The sequence below is a fragment of the Didymosphaeria variabile genome, assembly GCF_027946475.1.
Source record: "Didymosphaeria variabile strain IMI 356815 chromosome Unknown scaffold_1, whole genome shotgun sequence".
NCBI classification, from domain to species: Eukaryota; Fungi; Ascomycota; class Dothideomycetes; order Pleosporales; family Didymosphaeriaceae; genus Didymosphaeria; species Didymosphaeria variabile.
Genome location: NW_026611620.1, coordinates 3,259,142 through 3,281,698, shown reverse-complemented (window position 1 = coordinate 3,281,698; position 22,557 = coordinate 3,259,142). Strand labels below are relative to the sequence as shown.

The 22,557-nt window shown below is 52.2% G+C and overlaps 6 protein-coding genes and 2 non-coding genes across 8 annotated transcripts; 5 read left to right on the top strand and 3 right to left on the bottom strand.

Moving 5' to 3' along the window:
* Positions 1-2,074: 2,074 nt before the first annotated feature.
* On the top strand, positions 2,075-2,166 carry N0V89_001042. The gene has a single exon. It is a non-coding gene; the product is annotated as a tRNA-Arg (tRNA).
* Positions 2,167-7,944: 5,778 nt separating this feature from the next.
* N0V89_001041 (uncharacterized protein) lies at positions 7,945-8,718 on the top strand (the record flags this gene model as incomplete). Its single annotated transcript, XM_056209857.1, has 2 exons — positions 7,945-8,277; positions 8,401-8,718. The coding sequence occupies 2 exons, from the start codon at positions 7,945-7,947 to the stop codon at positions 8,716-8,718; spliced, it is 651 nt and encodes a 216-aa protein (XP_056076679.1).
* Positions 8,719-10,096: 1,378 nt separating this feature from the next.
* On the top strand, positions 10,097-11,017 carry N0V89_001040 (uncharacterized protein; the record flags this gene model as incomplete). Its single annotated transcript, XM_056209856.1, has 1 exon — positions 10,097-11,017. One exon carries the CDS (start codon positions 10,097-10,099, stop codon positions 11,015-11,017), a length of 921 nt encoding a protein of 306 aa, XP_056076678.1.
* A 4,953-nt stretch (positions 11,018-15,970) lies between these two features.
* On the bottom strand, positions 15,971-16,929 carry N0V89_001039 (uncharacterized protein; the record flags this gene model as incomplete). The annotated part of the gene is made up of 3 exons (XM_056209855.1): positions 15,971-16,307; positions 16,359-16,562; positions 16,922-16,929. 3 exons carry the CDS (start codon positions 16,927-16,929, stop codon positions 15,971-15,973), a joined length of 549 nt encoding a protein of 182 aa, XP_056076677.1.
* A 41-nt stretch (positions 16,930-16,970) lies between these two features.
* On the bottom strand, positions 16,971-17,051 carry N0V89_001038. The gene has a single exon. It is a non-coding gene; the product is annotated as a tRNA-Ser (tRNA).
* Positions 17,052-18,014: 963 nt separating this feature from the next.
* N0V89_001037 (uncharacterized protein) lies at positions 18,015-19,031 on the top strand (the record flags this gene model as incomplete). The annotated part of the gene is made up of 1 exon (XM_056209854.1): positions 18,015-19,031. The coding sequence occupies one exon, from the start codon at positions 18,015-18,017 to the stop codon at positions 19,029-19,031; it is 1,017 nt and encodes a 338-aa protein (XP_056076676.1).
* Positions 19,032-19,228: 197 nt separating this feature from the next.
* On the top strand, positions 19,229-19,780 carry N0V89_001036 (uncharacterized protein; the record flags this gene model as incomplete). The annotated part of the gene is made up of 1 exon (XM_056209853.1): positions 19,229-19,780. The coding sequence occupies one exon, from the start codon at positions 19,229-19,231 to the stop codon at positions 19,778-19,780; it is 552 nt and encodes a 183-aa protein (XP_056076675.1).
* A 1,080-nt stretch (positions 19,781-20,860) lies between these two features.
* aat2_1 (Aspartate aminotransferase, cytoplasmic) lies at positions 20,861-22,214 on the bottom strand (the record flags this gene model as incomplete). Its single annotated transcript, XM_056209852.1, has 3 exons — positions 20,861-21,805; positions 21,859-21,990; positions 22,068-22,214. The coding sequence occupies 3 exons, from the start codon at positions 22,212-22,214 to the stop codon at positions 20,861-20,863; spliced, it is 1,224 nt and encodes a 407-aa protein (XP_056076674.1).
* Between the last annotated feature and the right edge of the window lie 343 nt (positions 22,215-22,557).

The following is a 22,557-nucleotide window of genomic DNA, read 5'->3' as shown; positions in this document are numbered from 1 at the left end:
CTGAGCAACTCACTCTGCGATGCGCGACTTTCCTGTGGAAATCCTCCTATAAATCGAGCGTCTACACACATGGACTGGCTGAACTTCGGCTCGCATTCCGGTGGAAACTTGTGCAAGGGTCAGCTTGAGTTGTATATGATTCCGAACTTCTATGGTGGAGGTGATCCTGCACTATCCGTATGATGACTGAGTGGGACGGCCCGAAGGCTGGTGCGAGAAATCGCCAGTGAGTGCACGCCCTAGATCAGCATACCTGGCGTTGTCCATCAGAGACACCAGTCTGATCCTGCTAGCTCACAGTTTGCGTCGATGAGACCGGTGAGACTCTACAAACATCAAGCATCGTAAACGACTACAAGTAGTCTTCTCCCTTCTTAAAACAAAAGGGTGGCAGTCAAGTATAGTCTTCCCAGCGCAGTGAACATGCTTCTTATCGCATCCTTCAAGCCTGTTTCGTCCAATGCACTCGATCCCCTTGCCAGCATCCGCAATCGAAGAAATCTCCCTATGGCGCTATATCGCGGCAGCTTAGGCACTTGTCTCTAAACGAAGTCTAATTATGTGGAGACGACGTGTGCTTGTACTAATCTAGTAAAACGCTCAGTCTCGATCTGTGCCTGTATATCAAGAACGTTTTATATAGGGATTATTCTATATCCCTCTTATACCCTCAATCACAACTACTAATTCGACAAGATCTGCCCCTGCAAGTTGCACTCCCAGTAAAAGGAAAGGTCCAGGTAATAATCAGTGCTTCCCTCAAATTCAAAGTCAACGTGGCCAATCTAGAAGAGAGCGAAATCACGTCGAAGATAGCATTATATACAGACTACATCGTAGGTCCCTTTCCATTTCTCAACTCACCGTCCTCAATCAGCGATCCGGGATCCCGCAATAGTAGGCGGAGAAAGCACGGTTGCGAGGGCGTGGACGCGCGAGCGACCGAGCTACCGCCGTCAAAAAGAAAGAAGAACCGTTTCTGAGCGCGATCTATAAAACGTAGAATCGTGGGGAAGTCAAGTGGCATAGCCCTTTCGTTGACCATTATTTTGTCTATTTAATCATCTCAGCCCCTTTGCCACCCAACTAAACTTGTCGACTCGATCTGGAGCGCCTGCTCGCTTCTTCCTCATCGACGTGCCTAGCGAGCGTGTTGCACGTTTTCGAGAAAAAAAAGACCACGAGTCGTTGTTTGCAAACCTGCGTTCGAAGTTGGGAATATCTGATTCTTTGTCATAATCGGGCTTGTCCGTGGTCTCGGCATTGTTGTCGTTTGTCTCGATGTTGCCATGTTTCCTCTATCTTAGACCAAGGAGTGGTCACTTTGAGACTTAGTAAGCCCTTTCTTATGCATAGTAGGAGTATGCTGCCTTCTTTCAACGATTGCGCTCACAAGGGCCTTAACTAGCTTCTTCAAGAGCTTCTATCATGGTATACCTCTCTTGCTGTGTCGCTCACGTCGGCAGCCCATCTGAGGTCGGGCTGGAGCTGGAGCATATCACGATGCAATCTTATACTTTAATCCACATCTCCAGCATTACATCATATACAGACACCAGGTTCTGTACAGTTCCATACAAACTCTCTCCCGTCCGAAGCTTGCCATATGTAAGACGCTAAAACTCTAGTCCGACTCAACATGCGCCTTACATCGCAGGCCAACATAGGCTCAGTACCACGATTCATGGCCAAGAGCAGTCGTTGTAGCTCATCTTAAGTATTGCAGATAAGTAGGTGGTAGGCAGACCATGTGTACAAGGCGCTAACATCGAACACACCTAGACATAATCTACAGTCACCCATCACCCTACCGCTGTGCACATGTACATTGTCTCATTCTCTCTATATATCTATACTGGCACCTCAAGATTCAAAAATCCGCACGATGTATCTTGCCGTAGGCGGTAAGTCCTCGGCTAATTAGGGACTCGGAGTATTCGTGATACCCACATTACCCAATTTTAGGTCGAGCTAACCACCAACAATTAAAAAGATCTGACCTTAGATCGTTCACACAAGGTATATATATGTCTTACCCTTGTTGATTTCCATCTTAATAGCTACTTCGCACCGCGGGGGATTGGCGCAATGGTAGCGCGTTGGTTTTCGGTCAGCTTAAGGCCTGAAATACACCAAAGGTTGTGGGTTCGAGCCCCATGTCCCTCGTCCGGGTTAATAAATTAGACAAAGTCGAGCTTCTAAAAGAATTTCTTTTTTTTTTTTCACTTATTTTTTTCCCCTCACAATCTTCTAGGCTTTTTGGAGCTTTTGCGCTAATTTTTAAGGGGGTCTAGTGGGCACTACTAACTCGACGCGAGAAGTTAGATCGAGTGTAATATCGAACGAGGTAGTTATTTCATAATCGTGTTCGACCAGTCCTGGAGAAAGCCGGACGGCTGGACGGTTAAGGCTTAAACAAAAGATATATTATTGTCTTTAAGACGCTTTAGATATATTTTTACCGTTTTACACATAGTTGAGTGGACTGAGAAGAGCTGCGAAAGAGAGAGCTGATTGATGTAGGTCTCCAAGCTACTCGTTCAGTAGTGAACGGAAGCTCTCAAACGTCTGCGTTCTTTGTTCTCAAGCTGAAGCTTGTTCGTCCACCACACTTGGGCGTTCTATAGCCGAGAATCGACGATAGCGCAAACCTGATTACTTGTTACTCTGCAGATGTCGTGTGGGAAGTCAAATAAGGCTTAGGCTGTTATCAATGTGTGTAGTTATCACAAGACGTCAGATGCTTAAAACTCTTGGCGTGGACTACTTCCGCATTTCGCAATGTTGGCTTCTTCTGATGTACCAGGTCGCTAGGCTCACGACCGAAAAAAGCCCAAGTACTCGTCCTCCAGGCCTAGACTGGTATCTTGTCGAAGCACATTCTGCTCCTCTGCTCGTAAGAGGATACACTCTGTGCTCCTACGACTAGTGCTCCGTGATGTCCGTGTAAGATCATTGTGAGGACAGTGGACTTCGCTAGTTGACCCAGAGTCCTTGCTGAACTGAACAACATCCGCACGTTTGCTAACGCCACTATCCTCATTCGAAGAAGACATGCCGTTTTCGACAGGCTGCGACTTCCTCGCATCTGCAGATCTGAACGACCGGAGTGACTGGATATTAGTCCAGGCAAGTTTCACAAGAGGCCTAAGAGTTGCCATGCAACCAGCCATGATCCCAGCCCCCGGTTCGATCGTCGACCATATCGAGATATTTGTAGCGTTCCCTATGAACAGAATCAGCAACTCGAAGGATAGTGCTAAGATTCACTCACAAAAGAAGTCTTCGATCTGAGTCAACCCATCTACATAACGAAAACGGATGGCAGAGCACACACAGCCGCTATACTCTTAGTTGGGGCAGAGGGGTCAGACGGTTATCTTACAGTGCAGCCAGCGAGAGAATGAAGCCTATGGAGAATTTCGATTTCCCGCTCATGTTGGTGTTCCAAAGCAAGGGTACCGGCAACACCACAAACACACAATCCGTCGAGAAAGCAAATGCCGCATGTTGATATGCGAAGAAGCGGTCTAGTCCTCTCGGTGCGCATAGGTTGCTTAGCTGCCGCATCACATAGTGATCGAGATTCGTACCGCATCTGAAAAGACAATAGAAGAACGATGCCGATGCCGAAACGCAACTGATGGTGACTGTGACGTATATGACGGTAAGGTGCCAGTGCTTGACTACAATGCGAGCGAAGAAGATGCTGACAGAGATCTTAAGCATCATTACTGTCGCGATGTATGTTGCTTCACTAGCGACAGCTCGCTGTGCGGATTAGTTTACACTTCATCTGTCACAAAGAAAATGCAACACCTCCCTTGGTAAGATCGCTCAGCTGATTCACGCTAGTGACATGGGTTCCGCCGCCATGTGCTTCGATGTAAAGAATACAAGCGCAGTATGATGTGAAAATCATCTATCTTCAAGTAAGCGCGGATATTGGGACGTGGCGATGGTCATACTCCGGCAAATATCATAGTCATATCATCCCATCCAAAGCTCGGTCTCACATACTTTCGTGTGTAGGTACGTAGGGCGATGGAGAACCATGATAGAGTAAGAAGAGCAATAGTGATGCTTTCGAGCTGCTCGCCACGTCTTGCGAAACTTTCAGGATCGTGAAATGCCATTCAGTAATAAGTGGGAGGGCCAACACTTGCAAGCCCCGCCAAATTGAAAAATTGTTTCGAAATTTTCTTTAGACAGTATGCTCGAAAGATTGCAGAACTTCGCTGCGGCTACCGACATGACATACCGTAATCCTGATGCATAGCCATTTGCCGTACAGTGATACAGCAGACGACCCACACCGCTCCCTACCACTGTCGTTGTCAAATTTTCAATACAGGTAGTGATGGGTACCGCAAAGGAAGGCTTTCGTGCCTATCTGGGAAAGGTTACAGTGGTACAGCATGAATCGGCTAGGGGTAGGCGCTGCTAACGCAGAAAGCGATGTTGCATGTCGTACTAAAAAGCAAGGAAATAATCGAGAAGATGATGGCGCCTCACTCGAGCGCTTTCCGAGCAGGTCTTGTGGCGCGTGGCCAATACCGCCGAGAGCGACATTTGCTCCAAGTCTCGGGTAAAGATCACTCGAGAGTCTTGGATGGTACCATTCTACTCTATGCGATAACAAGTTATCGGAGGAGAGAGAACGAAGAAGCGCAGAGTCCTGAACCCGGCGATGTGGGTCAGCCGACCGTACCTAGCGCTTTCCTCTCCCTAACACGGACCGCCGATCTGAGATTATTATTCTCTTGTACATTGATCGGGATTTGATCGCTTCCGGCGCTCGAATTTGACTTCCAACGGTAGTTTCGACGCTGCCGATTCTCCGTGCTTTCGACATGTAGCACTGCAAGATGTCGTCGTCGTACACGCAAGATAAATGAATATGGGTATTTCACGCCCAGTCTGTGCGCTGATAGTGTCTGTATCCGATGTTTGAACATAATGATGGCATGAAGTTACAAGCCAAAGACGCAGCAACTCCCAGAAAGACCGATTCGTGGAGGTAAAGATCGTATCGGACCTAGGGATTGGGACAAGTCGAAACCTGGCTCACTTTGAGTATTGACTGACTAGTATCAATCGAAATACTAGTGACCGAAAACCGTCTCACAGCAGCTTTTATTGCATATACCGCGCTCCATTCCCCATAGAATACATTCCATAAATACAGCCCGAACGATCATCAACAACCTTTATCGATAATTGCTTCATGCGGTGAACATCCGAGCCGGTCTCTGATAATCAACCGTAGGCAGATCCTCAGGAGGCCTAATTACATCAACCGTCAACCTAGTGGAACCTTTCCTCACTACGCGGTCTTGTGAAGTTGTCACATTCTACCGTAACTGAACAGGACTACACTCAGAAGAAGAGAATTCAAGTCAACGCATTGTTTAGTGCGACTGCTGAGACGCAATGATGTATTCGTAGCGCGGATTCTATGTACCGTAAGCAGTGAATCAAATACTGAGAGAGGTATAGGTACCTGAGGAAGGGCTGCATACGGCATGGCCAATCATGACGACGGTTTTGTGTTTCTGGAGGAAATACAAAGCGGACTTTCATACTGCTGTTACGTTTGGGTCTTTGTGAGTGATCCATTGTCAAGCACGAATTTCACTAATGGTATTCCTATGGGAAAGCCATGGCTGGCTGGTTGCAGCACACTATCTACCTGTAGCAATGTTACTAGCTAGGGGGAGTATGAGCTGCCGCGGGCTGTCCGAATCCTCATGGCTATGTAAGTGGCTGTTTGAGTATTGGCGTCCTATCATAGATACACGTATAGTGCTCTATGGGTAATCAGGTGTTGTTACATACTCTCTTGTCACACTTGCTGTCGTTATATGCTGCTCGCACGGTATTGCCACAACAACAAAAGCAATGCTTGATCGGCTGGTATGTGTACAAGATGTAGGAGGATAGAAGTGAGGTGGGCGATACAGAGTTTGACTGCGCTCAGTGCTATTAAGCAGCTACATTGCGTACCATAGTTCCATCCCAGGCATCACCACTTAATAGAACACTGACAAGTCACACGAAAGCTATTCCCATGAACGTTGCCTAACAGCACGTGATCAAAAATGGCGAAAGAAGTGATGGCCGGTTGCACACAATGAAAATGAAGGCCTACCTGGGCCTAGCTCGATATCGCAGACCTATCAACGGGTGTGGGTGGACTAACCTTCTTCAATTTCCAGTGACCCGCTATAATAAGCATAGTCGTTGGTATTGGCCACATTGTTCATCTTCTACGCTTTTTCCGCTCGATCCGAGTTATCAGTGCTTTGCGCAAAGAATGTGCCACCTTCCACAGCGCTAGGATAAGAAATTCGTGAGTTTTTAGCCAATGTAGTTACTACAAGGAGTAAATTATTAGCTTATTTACCATAGTACGCTTATTTTAACAGTTTAATACTCTATTTTAGGCTCTACCATGCCTAAAAGATGAGCTTAACAAGATCTATCTAATGCTTTACTCCTTATAGTCACTATATTAGTTGCACTTCTGATTCCAGCGCTGTGGGAGGTGGCACATTCTTTTTGAAAATGATAATATACCAAAAGGCGTTCACTTACGAAGCTGACCTTTCCAGATTCGGATTGAGCATGTCTACATTCGCCCCAATCTCAATCGGACCGACCATCATTAGTATAGCAAACACACTCTGGTGGGATCAACTCGATGAGACGCTACGTCTCCTGCAGCCCTACATATCGATGTCTCAATCGCCTACACCTGTTCGTTCCGGAGCAGGCCTGACATATCGCTCGAAAACCTGGATGGGAGCCGCCATCAAAGCTGCTCGACACAGACATTGGATCTTGTTCTTGGTCGCTCTTGGAAGCACACTCTGCCAAGTGCTAACGGTTTCCATGTACGCCTTATTTGAACGACGAGCCGATGCTGTTTCACAACAAGTGTCACTGAATAGAACGCTAGAGGCTCGGCAATGTCCCGTAATTACCACTATCAACACTCCTGCGTATAGCCACGATGTAAACCCTTATGTAGAGGATCTTAAACATCCTGACTTGGTAAAGAATACTCTCTACCAAAGCAAGTCGCTTGACATGTTACGGCTGCGGTGTACCTGCAGGCCGATGAGCCTCTGATTCTTCCATTGCATGTCCATAGGCTGACTTCTTTCCAAACAAGATCATGCAGACAGTTGGCTGTACGGCGCCATCGTCGAACTGTCGTTGGGTGGCCCTAAACTAGCGTGGACGACTGATGAATGGAACTTTGTACCTGTTGACCTTTCCGACATCCCAGATCACGTACCTCATCAGGCTGCGGGAGGGTTTTCAAGTTCCACCAACGTCACCCTTGAGACCACAGCGATGAGAGCCTGGCTTGCCTGTAAGCAGATTGAACAGGTCGCAAATACGTCAACCTGGCTTGATAAGACGTCCCCGGATGATATTCCAACCCTCGGACGCGACTCAAACATTACCGGACTTTCCGACGGCTACGTTCTGCCCACATCTCATGTTCAAGGATACCCCTTCGAGCACAGGTGTGGTCAGTGCTGCGAGTGTTATTCAGTGCTGCAGCAACGACACAGATTCTGACCCGCAGAAGCAGTCATAGGCCACTGGTCCCTTTTAACAAAAACTGGACGCGGCCCACTGCTGTTTGTAACCAAATGGATTGTCGGAAATCCGAGGAGCTTTTATGCTCTGGGGGGCGAGAACACCCTATTTTACGAAGATCGTCCATCGTTACAAGCTGCGCTCTGCACGCCCGTCATTGAGACAGCGGGGTCTAAAGTACAAATCGATCAAGACACGAAACTGGTGCATTCGTACGAGCTTACAACCGCGCCCAAGCCGGTGGATTCCGCGTAGTCAGATGTATATGTCCGCCACGAGATTTCAGATGCTCACAAGCACTTCAACAGAAATTATAGTGGCGAACTCAACATGAAAACATCCTTCGGTATCCTGTTCCTTGATGCCATAGTTGGTGCTGCTGGTCGAGCCACGAGCACTGCTCTGGAAGACCTGACAGCCGACGCATTCCACGTTCGCGAAGCCGGCATTGGAGAGAACATGGATCTAATGACGTACTCGATGTACCACCTAGTGCAAAGAGATTCGGGAGCTCTGCTTAACTACACGACTCCTGTCACTCACGCCAACCACACGTTGCAGACCTTTTTCCAGCACTTCGTCAACAACAGCTTGTCAATGATGGAGAGTAACTGGGGTTATGAGAAGATCGGAGATGGGGGCCACTATGATCTTGGAAGAGCTGTAGACGGAAACGGCACGACAATGTCAGGAAGACAGTACTCTGCAAGTGAGAGCAATCGAACCGTAGCTGCGACAGTGTCGAATCGTATCCAAGTTTTACACTTGAACGCAACGGCGACATAGCTCTCGGTTGGAATTGTCGCCTGGCTCATAGCCACAGCGGCAGTTGTAGCATGCGTCCAGCGGAGATATACAAGCTCTATGTTGCGCAACGTCGAGTTGTTAGCGGACGTGCTGGTGCTCATAGCAGGCAGCGAGAATCTGCTGTCTCTAGTACAGAAAAGAGGGCTGGATTTGAAGCGCGATACAGAAGTTAAGACAATGCTGGGATGGTTCAAAGGTCGTGACGGAGTAGTCAGACGGGGTATGGAAGTGGTAGGCGGCAGAGATGCGGTGGAGTGGGTCTCGGCACCTCAAAAAGATTTTGTATACACTAAGTAGGCATCACCTACTGTCCTTGGCACCTCTAGACCAAAGCGCATCAGTCAAGGCACCCATCCTCAGGAAGATGTAATGGCTGGAGCGATGTGTTCAGATGTTGTGCTAATTGAAACTGCCCCACGTGAGGTATTCGGGTCGTGCTTGCCCTACGCAGGAGCGTCCCGACAGATTCGCAACCAACTTCACAACCTCGATCCTTATGCCACATGGCGCAAGCTATCGCCACGACAGCAACCACGGCTCGCCGTCCCACAAGAAGCCTGCCGGCTGCGACAGGTAATGAAAGTGTTCGCGTCTTGGTCGCTCGCCTAGGCCGACGGTCGTTGGGAGGCCACGACAGTCCCACGTCAGCACACGCGCCGTGTCGCTGCAACAACATGACGCCCCAAGGGACGGTGGTGACGACGGCGACCAAGAAGACGCCCCAGCAAGCGAATTCCATGTACGCGACAGCCTGATTGAATTCATGTTGCCTTCATCTTGCGAAGGGCCCGGCTGTCGGCCATGGGAAATTACTTGTGGACAAAGTTTTTCTCACTTGGCAGGGCCCGCGAAAATTACCTCGACACCTTGCCACGCCTGATTGCACACGAAGGCAAGAACAGCGACCAAGGCGAGGCCCCTTTCCAAGCCGGCCCAGGACCCCAGACCGCCCGCGTAGGAGCCATGTCAGTCTCGCCAAGGGGCCTCATTTCGGCGCAAGGCTGTCAATCGAAGACCATGGTACGAGCGCCGATGCGAACATTGCCAGTGTCTCATCAGCAAACTCGGCGTCTGCCTCTGGGATCAGCTTCTGCTGTGTCGTCGCAGTGCAACGACAGGCTTCGCCGGGTGTGCGGTGAGAGCCAGAATAGAAAAGGGCAGTCTTGCGCTGCGGGCTGATGGCCATGGTCTGACTCCCGGTCGTCGTCTACTCCTTTTCTAGCACTTATCCGGCACGGGGTCGCCTTTGCGTCGACCAGTCGCGTGCGCCCGCGGCTGCCGATCAGGCACGACGCTCGCCCGATTGGCGTGGGCCTGCTTCGTCTGTTTTACGCTATCCTCGTAGCGGCTGCACACTTCATCCATGCAGCGTCTCCGGACCGCCACAACGCCTGGCAAGGATCTAAACAAACCCGCGCCCTGAGCGGCCATTCGTCTCATGGCGGGCGGGTCGCTGACCAGGTGTGGTATGGCTGCGTCTGCCATGCAGCCGTCTCTTATTAAAGCTGCCTCCCCCAGCAAACCCCCGATTTTCTTCCTACCGCACCAAGCAGGACCTCGTCTCTCGTTGTCGCTGAATAGCTTCACTCCTTCAGCTATCGGCAGTCGCTCTTTCATCGCCATTCTTACGACTCCCAGCATCTTTGTATAACCTCCCACCGGTCCATCATTCACAATGAAGTCCTTTATTGCTACCGCTGCGCTCGTCGCTACCACTGCCGCATCCAACGTCGCTGAGCGTGGCGCAGGAGTCTACAACTTCATGGCACAATGCAACGTCAACGAGCCTAAGGTCAAGGTCGTCAACCGCTGCTCCTATCCCGTGTACCTCTGGTCGATTGACAAGCAGTATGGCTGCCCTGACGGCTCGGGTTTCGAATTGAAGACTGGCGATCTGTACCAGGAGAACTTCCAGGACGGAACCGACGGCGGCATCTCTATCAAGCTCTCCAAGTTCGAGACATGCGGTGGAAAGGATATCACCCAGTTGGAATACAAGATCGAGAAGGCGAACGCAGCGTTCCAAGGAAACTACCTTGACATGTCTTTCGTCGACTGCACTGGCAACTTGGAGGACTGTCCCGGCCGTACGGATGGTTTCTATCTGAAGGCTGGAAACCAAAATGGCCTCTTCAAATCCGCAGTCAACAATGAGCACTGCCCCATCTTCAATGTTTACAACGCTGAGGAGGCCGCGAAGGTGTCCTACATCAACTGGGACGATCCTCAGACCAAGTGGTGCGATGTGACCGCCGATTTGGACCTCTACCTTTGCGGTGGCGACGCCCCCGGCGACGATGACAGCTCTTCCGCTGCACCCGTCTCCTCGACTGCACCCGTCTCGTCGGCTGCACCCTCGAGCGAAATTGAGAGCAGCAGCGCCGCTCCCACCACCACCAGCAGCAGCAGCTCGTCTGAGGAGGCTCCCGCTCCTTCCTCAACGGAGGATGCGTACGTTGTCGCTGCCGCCGCCGCCGTTACTGAGGCTCCCGTCGCTTCCTCTGCTCCCGTCGTCAAGACTGAGGTTGTCTATGTCACCGAATTCGTCAACAGGAGGCACGCACACGGCCGCCGCCATCAGCACTTCCACGCATAAGCTACACTGCACCATGTGTTCTATGTCAGCTTAATGTTTTGGTCCATCGCGACGGGCATGCCGAGTTTGAAGATACCATTTTCGCAAAGTTTTTCGACTGGGGAGGAAGAGATGGAGATTTACATCCCATGTAATGTCGGTAGTCAGCGTCGCAGGCAAATTCAGTCTTATACCTACATTCTTATCGACGCGCTTCCGGTGTTGCACTGTGCTTTTGTTCGCTTTGCGCTTCGCTTCGCTCTTCGACCTGTCGCCTTGCTTGTCTTCGGCATGCTCTAGTGGCTCTGGAAGCGGATGGAGTTTCGGTCAATACCCCTCACGACTGTCATGACGATAACCCTCATCGGCGCGCTTGAACACAGTATCGTTCTGTTCAATTCACTCGTAGGTTTTGAGACGGACGGCTTGAAATGTACACAGCGTCGTCGGCTTGGAGCACACCCGTACCATTATTGTCTAGTATTCTTTCGTAGTTATCTTTCCGCTGTCAATAGACGTTCTGTTCGCTCATCGGTCGCACACGCGTGATGCATCGTGACTCGTCACCGCAAACGAAAGCGTAATCTCCCGTGCGACTCGAGCGCGTGGCCCTGGCGAACAAGGCACCGAAGCACGCACGCATGCGCGTGCTCCGAGGCCCCTTTCTAGCCGCCTGTCCACGCGGCTCGTGCGACTACTTTCACGACAATCGCAACGTCGACTTGGGCTCACCATCTTCTCGTTGCACGACGCGACGTCAGAGCAGACTCCATGTTCGAAACATGTTTCTTACGCTTATCTTACTAGGCCACGAGCGTGCGCCGGCGCACCCGCACACCGCAACAGCCGCCGCAACGTGACAGAAGGTCATGTGATGCGCAGCGAACCTCCTTGGAAACGAGTCTCCATGCGCGGAAATTGCGGCGTTGTTGGAGCAACACACACGATGGGGGGCGACGGGCAATTAAGCTTTGGGGATCGCTGAGGTGCATGCGCGATCGGCGGGGACGGTCGTATCGATTCATTTTGCATGCTCGTCTGCGAGGGGACGGCGTCTGGACTCTACAGTGTGTGCATTGTGAAGGCCACCGTCGAGCTCGTGTGCAGTCGCGGCGACAGACCCGCAGAGAAGGTCTGCGCTCGCCCACTTGCGCGGCGCGCGAATGCATGCTGTGCGTCGCGGCTCGGCACGATTTCTGGTGCTCACCTGCGCATGTAGGATGCAGTAGTCCGCGCTGGCGTACCGCCGCCGCGAGACGCAGGGCAGGACGCTGTGGCATCGTAGTCTAGTACCACAACAGTCTTTTGCAATGCTTTCGCAATCTTCTGCTGCTGATCATCTTCTCTTTGCAAAGCATAAAGTCGAGCGTGATAGCACCGGATATGTGGTCGAAGTCGACCATGTCTACCGTGGTTGAGCCTCGCTATGGTTTCCTCGTGGACATTGTGCCATCCACGGTTCTCGGGCGCGTCGCTCGTTGCCGGCCTTGTGGAAGACACGCCGTGTGAACCCTGGTTCTGCTGCTGCGCTTCCATCTCGCGGCAATTGAGTGGGTGACGATGGCCGTGAGCGGAGGTGGAGAAGCCGCGAGAGAGACTTCCCTTTTGCCTTTCACCGGTGTCATTGTGCAATTTTGTTTTCTGGTCTGTTCAGGTAGGTCTGGATCATCGACTCTGAACTGGGGCAACGCGCTGCAAGTGCGCATTGTGTGAGACCCCACCGCACTGGTCCCTCGATGGTGCTCTCGCGTGATTGAGTTCCTATTTTCAGCTGCTCTGCTTAAGCAAGGCACGTTGATTACATTCGCTGTCTCCGGGATCCTGGCTATAGGCATCCGGATGAACTCCTGGCTGAAAGCGACGATCCATGAACCTGGATATGAATAGTACCATATTGTGTCGCTACATGTCTGATAAGGACGAAAGGGTGAGCGGTACTAACGTACCTGTATGGGCGGTAGTAAGAATTGCGACAGGTAATTAAGACTTTGACCGATGCGCTTGGTGATGTGTATTGCGGTTGTGGATAGTGACAAGTCGTGTGAAGATGAGTGGCATATTAGCTCTTGAGGTTCCGTGCCTGGAAGTCACCTTGGCAACTTATTTTGGTAGAGATCAAGGGCACTCGCGCTTCATTTTACACGTCATTGCAGAGGTAATCGATCGCACTTGCGTACGGACGGTTATTCATGAAAGCAAACACCATCATAGCCTGGGGTATTCAGATAGCTGCTTTGGTGACCCTATCTAGTATGAGTAGGATCTGAAGTTGATGCGTTCGAAAAGTATCTCTCAAGCATGAATCGACATATGAACAAGGACGAGACTGTCCTCTTCAAAAGGGTACAAAAGTGGTCGAGGCCAGATAACAAAAGGTCAACTTGTACGTGTTTGTATCGTTGAGCTCACAGCGCTTACCCTGCACGGCACCTCGAAACCTTGCATTGCGCCTAGTTAGGAGCCGTGAAGAAGGACATCTCTTCGATCAACCCGCGTTTCACGCTGGCCACTACGTGAGGTGCGGAGAGGAGTGATTGGAAAATATTGTTCATGTGAAACGCCATAAAAGAGTGGGTTCTTCCATGTTTCTCAATGAGCTAGGGATCAAATCCCTCTTAGTTGTCAGCCATAAGGATACGACCAAAAGACGATGTAGTACCAATGATAGCACAAGATTGATATGCTAGCCACAGATGGAACAAATGGTATCATTCCAACAACAAACCATACAAAGCCCACCGGTATTGACCTCGTACTCCCACCTCCTTATTTTTTTTTCATCTCAAGACACACAACACTACCTCAGCCTCTGCTGCCCTCCACCATCCAACTCCACAGAAAAAGGCCTCTCTCCATTGCCCACACTCGGCGGCTTCCCCTCCCCACCCATAGAATACGCCTGTACGCTCTGCGGCGGCGGCGGGCTCTGGCTCGGACTAGGTCCCATGTACACCTGCTGCCTCTGAACCAGAACCGACTGCCACTGCTCCCCATACGGAGTCGGCGGAGAAACCGACTGCGGCGGAGAAGCATCCCAGCTCTGGTGCGAGCTCACGCCGGCAGGGAGCGAGTTAGGCACCTACGACTGCGCCGGTGATCCAGGCTTTGCTTTTGCTCTTTGAGGGTTTGGCGATGGGAGTGGAGTCAGAGGTTGAGGTTGCGGAATCGATGTCAGCTGCGTCTGTAGTGTCTGCTGATGCGGATCGGGTAGTAGTGGATGAGGAAGTCGAGGACTCTGTTGAGGAGGTAAGTGCAAGGTTCCATGATGCGTGGGGCAAATTTGACATACCGGAGGACGAAGACGACGTTGACTCGGGTGGTCTCACTCTGTGTTATCTGGTTATCGAGGTAACATTAGCGCATGTGGTGTGGACAACCTGCATCAAGATCACCCACGTCCACCTCGAAGCACTTGCAACGCAAAAACGTTGGTCATTGGATCAAAATGCGCAGTGCTCTCATACATCAGACCTGTATCACGCAATGAGCATGACGTAGCATTAGGGTCGTCACCGTACACTTCCGAACTACACAGACAAGTCAATTTAACACTTTCTACTGCCTGTGATCGAAGAGGTTGTACCATGCACGTGTGGTAAAACTAAGTGAGCCAGAGCTGCGGAGCGAGTAGACCAAGCTTCCTGCAACGCATCCTACCGGGACATTGCAACCGTCAAGTGTGGTTGCGCAACACCTCCAGTATTCATCGCTTTGAAAGTATGTGCCGCCGATTTCGCATGTACGGCTAGTCCAGCCTCCTTCTACAAAGATCCAACCTATGAGACGGCCTTCGACTACTTGCTTCATGAATAACAGCTCGGGAGGAACATCTGGTTCTCTGGTGATCGTTGGGCCGGCTGCGTGCGTGGCTGTCAGAAGTTCCGCCAGGCTGCAGCTCGGAAACAGCGCAGAGCTCGCGAAGATGCGTCCGAGCATGTTAGGTTGGTGTGGCGTTCACTAGGATGCAGGGAAAACTCACATTAAAACAGAACTTCCGAAGTCACGGACGCAGTAAGAGAAGGAAGCGAGCTGAACGAAGCTCAGCTGTGAAGCTTACAGAATCTACAACGACCCTACTGTTATTTACCAAGTGTGATGTACGTACCGTACCGCAGTGGCACAGCGAGAGCCTTAAAACCTTGTAACTGTGTCCGAGGTATCGATTCCATTCCCACGAGCTTCGTTGTCGGCGAATCGGAAAGTGTGCGAGGCGAGTCTGCATGTAGCCAATGGGCTGACTTTGCTTGGACGGGCGAAGTGGCTTCGTATTTAAGTGGCATGGTCAACCAACACGACATCGCCGTGGCACCGATGTGTAGTTGGGTAGGAAATGCGTGCTGTACCGAGACCGCATTACTTGTTTTTGAGTGTCGTGGCGTGAGAATGTGCGTGAAAGCTTGAGCTGTGGAGGGGGAACTGACGAGACGTGCCGTCGCTGTCCATCGAATGAGTAATACAGGTGTTCAAAAAAATTGGGTTTGGGTATTAGTGTACTAAGACAAGACGCACCGACAGAAAGGACGTGGGAGATGACTGGGCAAACGAAATGTTTTCTACTATTATATGTATGTGGTGAATAGCGATGCGTATTCCTAGTCGACACTCACCGCTTCGTCCATACTCCAAGTACGTGCAACCTCCTAATGCTTTGGACGCTGTCAGTCCACCTTGGGTCAAGGACCTCGTTTGGCTCGCAAGATTAATGGCCGAGCTAAGCACCTGTCTGTATAGCCTGGTGAGTATTGAAGACTGCTGAGTACTCCAATCCAGATTCTGTGCGGCTGACTCTGGTGCTTGCTGCAGGTATATCAAGAAGCCATAATGCAGCGTTCGTCGGGAGAAGAATCATTCCGATCCGGATTAGATGGATTCCATCTTGCCGCTCGCGCATGCATGCCCCAACCGCACCCTACAGATGCAGGTCCTTCGCCATTTCGTACAAATTCTTCTCGCAAAAATTTAGCCTTCGCAATCCTAGACCTTTGACGTTACAGCCTGTGACTGCCACTCTTCCACCACTGGCACAAGGGCAACTGCGGTGGCGTATTTCGCATCATGACTTATGCTCACTTCGCATAGCTGACCATCAAGGGAAGTATAGTCGAAGTCTGCTGCACCAGCCATCGTCTTTTCGAGGTCGATCTGCGATAGCTCGGGGAGGCGGTCGCGCAGGACTAGGGCTTGCGGGCGGGAGGACGCTCCTGGCGATAGTTTCGGCAATGCGGTCTCAGGCAGGATAATGATTGAGTGGAAACCGTTGGAGTGGCCGAGATGTTCGCAAGCTTTGCGAACGGCTTCTTTCGCTGCCCACCTGTACATTGTAAGTACATAGAGGACAGGCCAGGAAAAGTGATTGTCCTACCTGCCGGCGAGATAATGCGACACCTTTTTAAGACTCGGAGAACTCTCGTCACCCTCTCTATGCTGGTCCTCTTGAAAACGGTGGTAAAAATACAATTGCTCGGGCCATGTCAACAGCTTAGACACGAACCGCTTGAGCGGCGTGCGTTGAGGCGGCAGGCCCTTCGGATCATGAGCAATCTTGCTGGGGACCTTGTCGCTCAACCTGAGGAGATTGTGAATGCGCCCAATGCTACATATGTCGTTTCCTACGCGGAAGGGGAACGGAAAAGGTCGTGGAGGCATAGCGACATGGAGAGCTTCACCCTGGAGCTTTCGCTAGAAGAAAGCAGTTAGGTAAGCGGAGCCTTCTTAGCATGACGCGCCTCGGCCACGCGAACGTGCCACGAAGGCATCGGATGCATGTGAGCTCAGCGAGCAGCCAACCTACTGAGTGCTCTTGATAATCTGGGGTTCTTCCGCATTTCTCGTCACTGGATGCGCTTTTTGCGTTTCTGCTTCTACAAATCTCATGGGCATGAGAAAAAGGAAAAGGAGAACGAATCAGAGCCTAAAGGAACTCACTCCTGCATCTTGTCACTGCTGATCCTGGGCGACGCAACCCCAAAAAGATCGACGTCGGCCAGATTCGAACTGACGCTCCCGAAGGAACAAGATTTCTAGTCTTGCGCGATAACCACTCCGCCACGACGCCGTTTCATCACTTAGTGAGTAATGTTGAAAATTTTGATTGATTGAAAATATATATGCCAAACAAGCACAACACTGCAGTCACACATAAATGGCCCCCGCACCTCTAGGATCTAAGAATAGCACGTTCTACGTCCTACACCACGCCACCGCGACACTTTCCTCAACACGGCAATGTGTAAGACAATTTGCGAACCCTCCACCCTTCTGGCTACAGTGTGCGAATCTTCCTTGACGATGATGGCGTCCTTTGCTTCCGATTGTCGCGACACGGGCGTGCTCGATTGTTTCGTATGGCAGCCTCGTTTGCACCCCACTGCGCTGGTTCGCAGCACCATCCTTCGTCCAGCGCAGCCCTGTTGGGACGATCAACACCACAATTGCCAAATACCAGAGCACGCCCCAGAGCACATGAACGACGTCTGGAAGCGCACAATCTGTCTTCGGACTTCGAGCTGAGCACCATCGCCGTATCCCCGATGTGCGCACCCAATCGTCGCACACCGGCAGTCCGTAACACGACCCCGATTGGCGCAGTTCACCCTGTACAGCTTAGCTCCCCGACCTCAGGTATACAACAATAGCGTGCTGACTGCAGCTAAAACTGCAGGCCTGAGCTCCAACGTATGGTGCAAACGGACATACTGTAAGCTGCGAGCATGCCCGCTCCTAGTCAAGTCGACGGGCTGGCGTGCGCGAGGCTGCCACCTGCGGCCTTCTGCGACTGGGGTTCCCAAGCTGGAAGCCCGACGCCCCGGCGTATGTCATTCTGGACGCTGCGGACACTTATAGTCGTGAGGTGCCGTGGGGCGGCCGCGCCGCTTAGTCTACGTCAAATGTCCGGCTGTCAACTACGTTAGATACTTAGGCGTGGCCTTTACCGTTGTGCAGGAGCTTACCCCATCTAATAACACTCACACCTGTATGGGATTTGACCGACCTCTTGAACAGTCATCTATCGGCAACCATGGGCCCACTGTCATCGCCACGTCTGCCTGGCGTGATGCTACTACGAGCAGAAGCTACCGGACCAGAATATGCGAGATGGAAAAGGGAAATCAAGAGCGCTTTCACAGCAAAGGGAACTTGGGGCCACTGCGATGGAAGTATACCGATGCCTATGCCCGGAGCTGGACCGAACTTCTTTTCGCCCGTGTCACAGCCTGACATGCAGACGACGCTTTTAGAGGACCGAAAGGCTTGGGTAAAGAAGGATCGGGAAGTGAAGCTAGATATCTTCCTGTCGGTGTCGGACGACATTAAGCTTGAGGTTTTCGAAGTTGGGCCTCCACTACCACCGTCGGCAATGAACGCTAAGGAAATGCTCGAGGCGCTGGACGAGCACTACGATGGGTTGAAGTTTGAGGACTATCATCACGTCTTCTGCCATTTCCTAAACCTCCACATCGACCAATATACCAACATTGAAGAGTTCAACGTGGAGTTCCAGGCTACACTCGAAGATCTGTTAGATCATGGCCACCCTCTGAGCAACATGCAGGCCTGCAGTGCCTACTTCTCAAAGCTGCGCTGCACACAGAACCCGTGGGTTGCAAAACAGATTAAGGCATGGGACAATCTAGACCAGGAGCCGCAGCTTGCACAAGTCATGCAGAAGTCCCCGCCTTGGTCAATTATCCGTCCTCTGACAATGTCAACAAAAGCCGCTTCAACGCACAAATCGGTGCCGGCATCAATACCTGAAGAGCCGCTAATGGACACGCCTCCTCACTCAGACGGAGAAGACACTCCCTCGGAACACTCCGTCTCAACAATATCCTCCTCGAAGCCCTCACACTCTCGCGACTCCTCCAACGCAACTCAAAGATCACAAGAGATTACTATCCACGCTTCATACGAGGACCTCACCGAGCTCCAGCTGCAAGCCTTCCCCGAAGTCCCAACCGGAATTCCAGCCCTAAACCATATCCCAAAGCGCGTATCCAGCATCTCCAAGCTCTCGCTGCATTCTCTCCCCCAGTAAATCGCCCACTCCCACCCATCCCCGCAAACGCAGAGCGCTCGCGCTCCGTCTCACCACACGCCCCGCCCTCGATATCACGGCCCAAAACCGCGAAACCTCCCTCCAGACTCCCATCTCCGACTACAAGCCTCCCAGGCCTCGAGCAAACACATCCCGCTCTCCGCTCGCCCCTCCCTCGAACCGACTCTCTTCCCATGATGGAGCCAACAGTAAGCCCCGAGCAACTCGAGCCGCACCCAGTGCGGGTGCGAACTCCCACACCACCACCAGTGCAATACACAGCGCCTGAGCTTCAAGCCGATGTCCCCTCCGCGCACATTGCCGCCGTAATGCGCGCTTTCACTCCCTCCCCGCCACCCACCATCACCCTCTTGGCGCCCAGTTTGCCGGATAACCGCCCAACCTCCAGCCGTTCCGCCATCGTCCCACAAACACAGGACACATACTCCAACTGGTCTCAAAACCGCCCACTCCTACGCATCGACAGCGAAACGAGCAGCGTGCTCAGCCTGCCTTTGCAGGGTGTGACGCGGAGTGCGACGCCTGAGTTTGCGGACACGACGATCAGCGAGGGCGCTACGCCGCCGAGAAAAGCACCTAGCAAGATCGAGCTCGCGAGGATGAAGTTCGAGGGCCGCGGAGCGATTGGACTGCTAGTGCCGAGCGAGGAGGAAAAGAAGGCGCGGAAGAGGAGTTGGAGCATCAAGGCGCGGTTGAGTGCGAGACACGGGATTAAGGAGATCATCTAGTCTTCCTCTTCTCGCATTTCCGATTTTGGTCTTGTTTTCTTTCGGTGGAATGAGGGGGAGGGCGTCTACGGCTACAGCGTCTTGAGTTCTTCCTTTGCAACACTCCCTGCTCTTTCCCAACCTCCGATTTCCTAGATATACCCGCTTCACAGCATGAAGCAAGCACGCAAGGCGCACAGTACAGTCTCTACGTCGCACTCCGATTCGAGTTTCTCCTTTGTCAAAGTTTCCTTGCGCTGGAATGGTTTAATCCGCTGTATATACCTCCGTCTTCACTTCACGTCTATACTTGAATATCACGCCATATCTACACACACTTCTTGTCACGGTGAAACGAGCTTACTTGCCCGAGGTGTTGGTCTGGCTCCTCATCAGCGAAAATTCTCCAAGCCCGCCGTAATCGAAGCACCAATGAGAGCCCAGAGCACCGCATCTCACCTGGCAGCGCGTTGCGCAGTCGCGTGCTCACTGCATCTGTGGTCTGCCCTAGTCTACCGAACAACGGTGGATGCTACATATGGTTCCCAGTTTGATGGGCCCTAGCGGCGTAGGTCGTACCGTACTGTCCAACGACAAGACTACATACGTAATGCATGGAATGGGGATTATACAGTACGGGTGTGCTCCAAATTTCCGATCTCGCCCTACGAACAAAGGCGCACGTGACGCATATTAATTCGGGTTTCTCCGACTTTTGCACATCAAGGCAAGCCTACGCATACGTGCACATTCTATCCATGCCAACGGTGTGGGTCCACGGATGGGACAACGTGGTAGCGGAGATTCCCTCTGATTAATGCACTCGCAAACACGCCTAGCCTAATTCTACAATTCCCATCCCTTTTCCCGACCCACGAGTCCGAACCTTCCGGATCGTCTCAAGTTTTACACCTCGGTGTAATGTTCGTGATAATCATGTCATGGCGACACGCAGGATGTCGTCTACAAGCCCGAAGCGCAGTTCGCACGGGTGGAGAAAGTCAAATCCGCATGTTGCCCGCTGCCCCGCCGCGCCCGTTATTTCAAGCCGTTTGTTGCCGAACGAGTGGTATCAGCTTGGCGATGGAGGAGTAGCTGCATCTACTGCGTGTCGCGCACAGCCTTGTCTACTGCCTTCGCGAAGTAATCGATATTGTGGGTGTTGAGACCCGCCATGGAGATGCGGCCGTTCTTCGTCATGTAGACGTGTGAGTCCTCGCGCAGCTTCAAGACCTGCTGCTCCGTCAAACCCGTGAAGCTGAACATGCCGATCTGATCTGTGATGTGGTTCCAGGTACCGGGGGTACCGAGTCCCTCGAGCTTGCTACGGAGGGCCTTGCGCATTTCTATGATGCGACCCGACATGGTTCGTAAGTCCTCCTCCCATTGTGCGAAGAGGTCGGGTGTATTGAGGACGAGCGAGGCGATGCGCGCACCGTACGCGGGAGGGTTGGAGATCTCAGAACGTTGAAGAATGGCGAGCTGAGAGGCTACACGACCAACGGTGGACTGAGCGTCTGATGATGGTGCTGTGACAAAGTGGAAGCAGCCTGCGCGCTCTCCGTACAGACCAAAGTTCTTTGCATAGGACTGAGCAATGCAGAGCTCGAAGCCCTGCTCGACGAAGTAGCGGATGGCCCAGCCGTCGCGCGAAAGATCGCCAGAGGCGAAACCTTGGTAGGCTGTGTCGAAGAACGGAAAATGCTTCTTCGCCCGGATGACCTCCGCAATCTTCTTCCACTGATCCTGCGTCAGATCTACGCCGGTGGGGTTATGTGCGCAGGCATGTAGCACGACGATGCTGCCCTCGTCCGCATTCTGTATTGAGTTGTAGAAGCCATCGAAGTCGAGGCCCTTGGTCTGCCTAGAGAAGTAGGGATAGGTCTTGTGTGAGAGGCCGACATTGGAAAAGATCTGGAAGTGGTTCGGCCAGGTCGGATCGGAGAAGTAGGCGGTACGCTGCGATTTCGGCTTATAGAACTTTGCGAGGAAGAGGGCACCCAGGTGCACAGCACCGGTGCCGGAGACGGTTTGCAAACTGGTGACCTGCGCACAGGTGAGCCTGAGTCATGATATTGCGGGGGAATCGGGGTACTAACCCGTTTCTCCTTCAGCGCGGGGCTGTCTCCGCCGAGGATGAGCTTCTGCGAGGCCGAAGTAAAGTCTGCGAGACCGGCAATGGGCAGATACTCGTGGTTGAGGTTGGGGTCGTTGCGGATGATGTCGTCGGCCTGTCGGAGCAAGCTGTCAGCATGGCCCACTGCAACATGGCATGCAGCTCTTTCCCTCGGTAGCAGCTCGCACTCACCTTCTTCACCACAGGCAAGACCCAGGGCTTCGCATTGTCGTCGCGGTAAGCTCCAATGCCCAAGTCGACCTTGTTGGGGTCCTCGTCGCGACGGAAAGCTGCCATGAGCCCGAAGAGCGGGTCTTCGGGCGCCTGCGGGGACCACATCTGCGCTAAAGTTTGTCGAAGACATTGGTGCGATGTGCTGTGAGACTTGAGAGGCGGGCTTGAGGAGAAAGTGATGAGGAGGAAGGAGCGTTGGAAGAGGGTGAAGCGGGCATACTGCCAGCTCCTGGTATACTGGTCACACCGCCTAACCTAACACCACCCGCCGCACGCTAACCCCGCAAAGACGATCAGGCGAGAATGGGCTTGGAAACGCGAAGACGAAGTGGACCAACGAGACGCTTGCTGTCGCGGGGACGAGGGATCCTGCGTGCTGTCCATGCTAGGCATCCGGACTGCCGACTATAAGAGCTTCAGCTTCGCATCACGTTCGGTGCCGACCCTC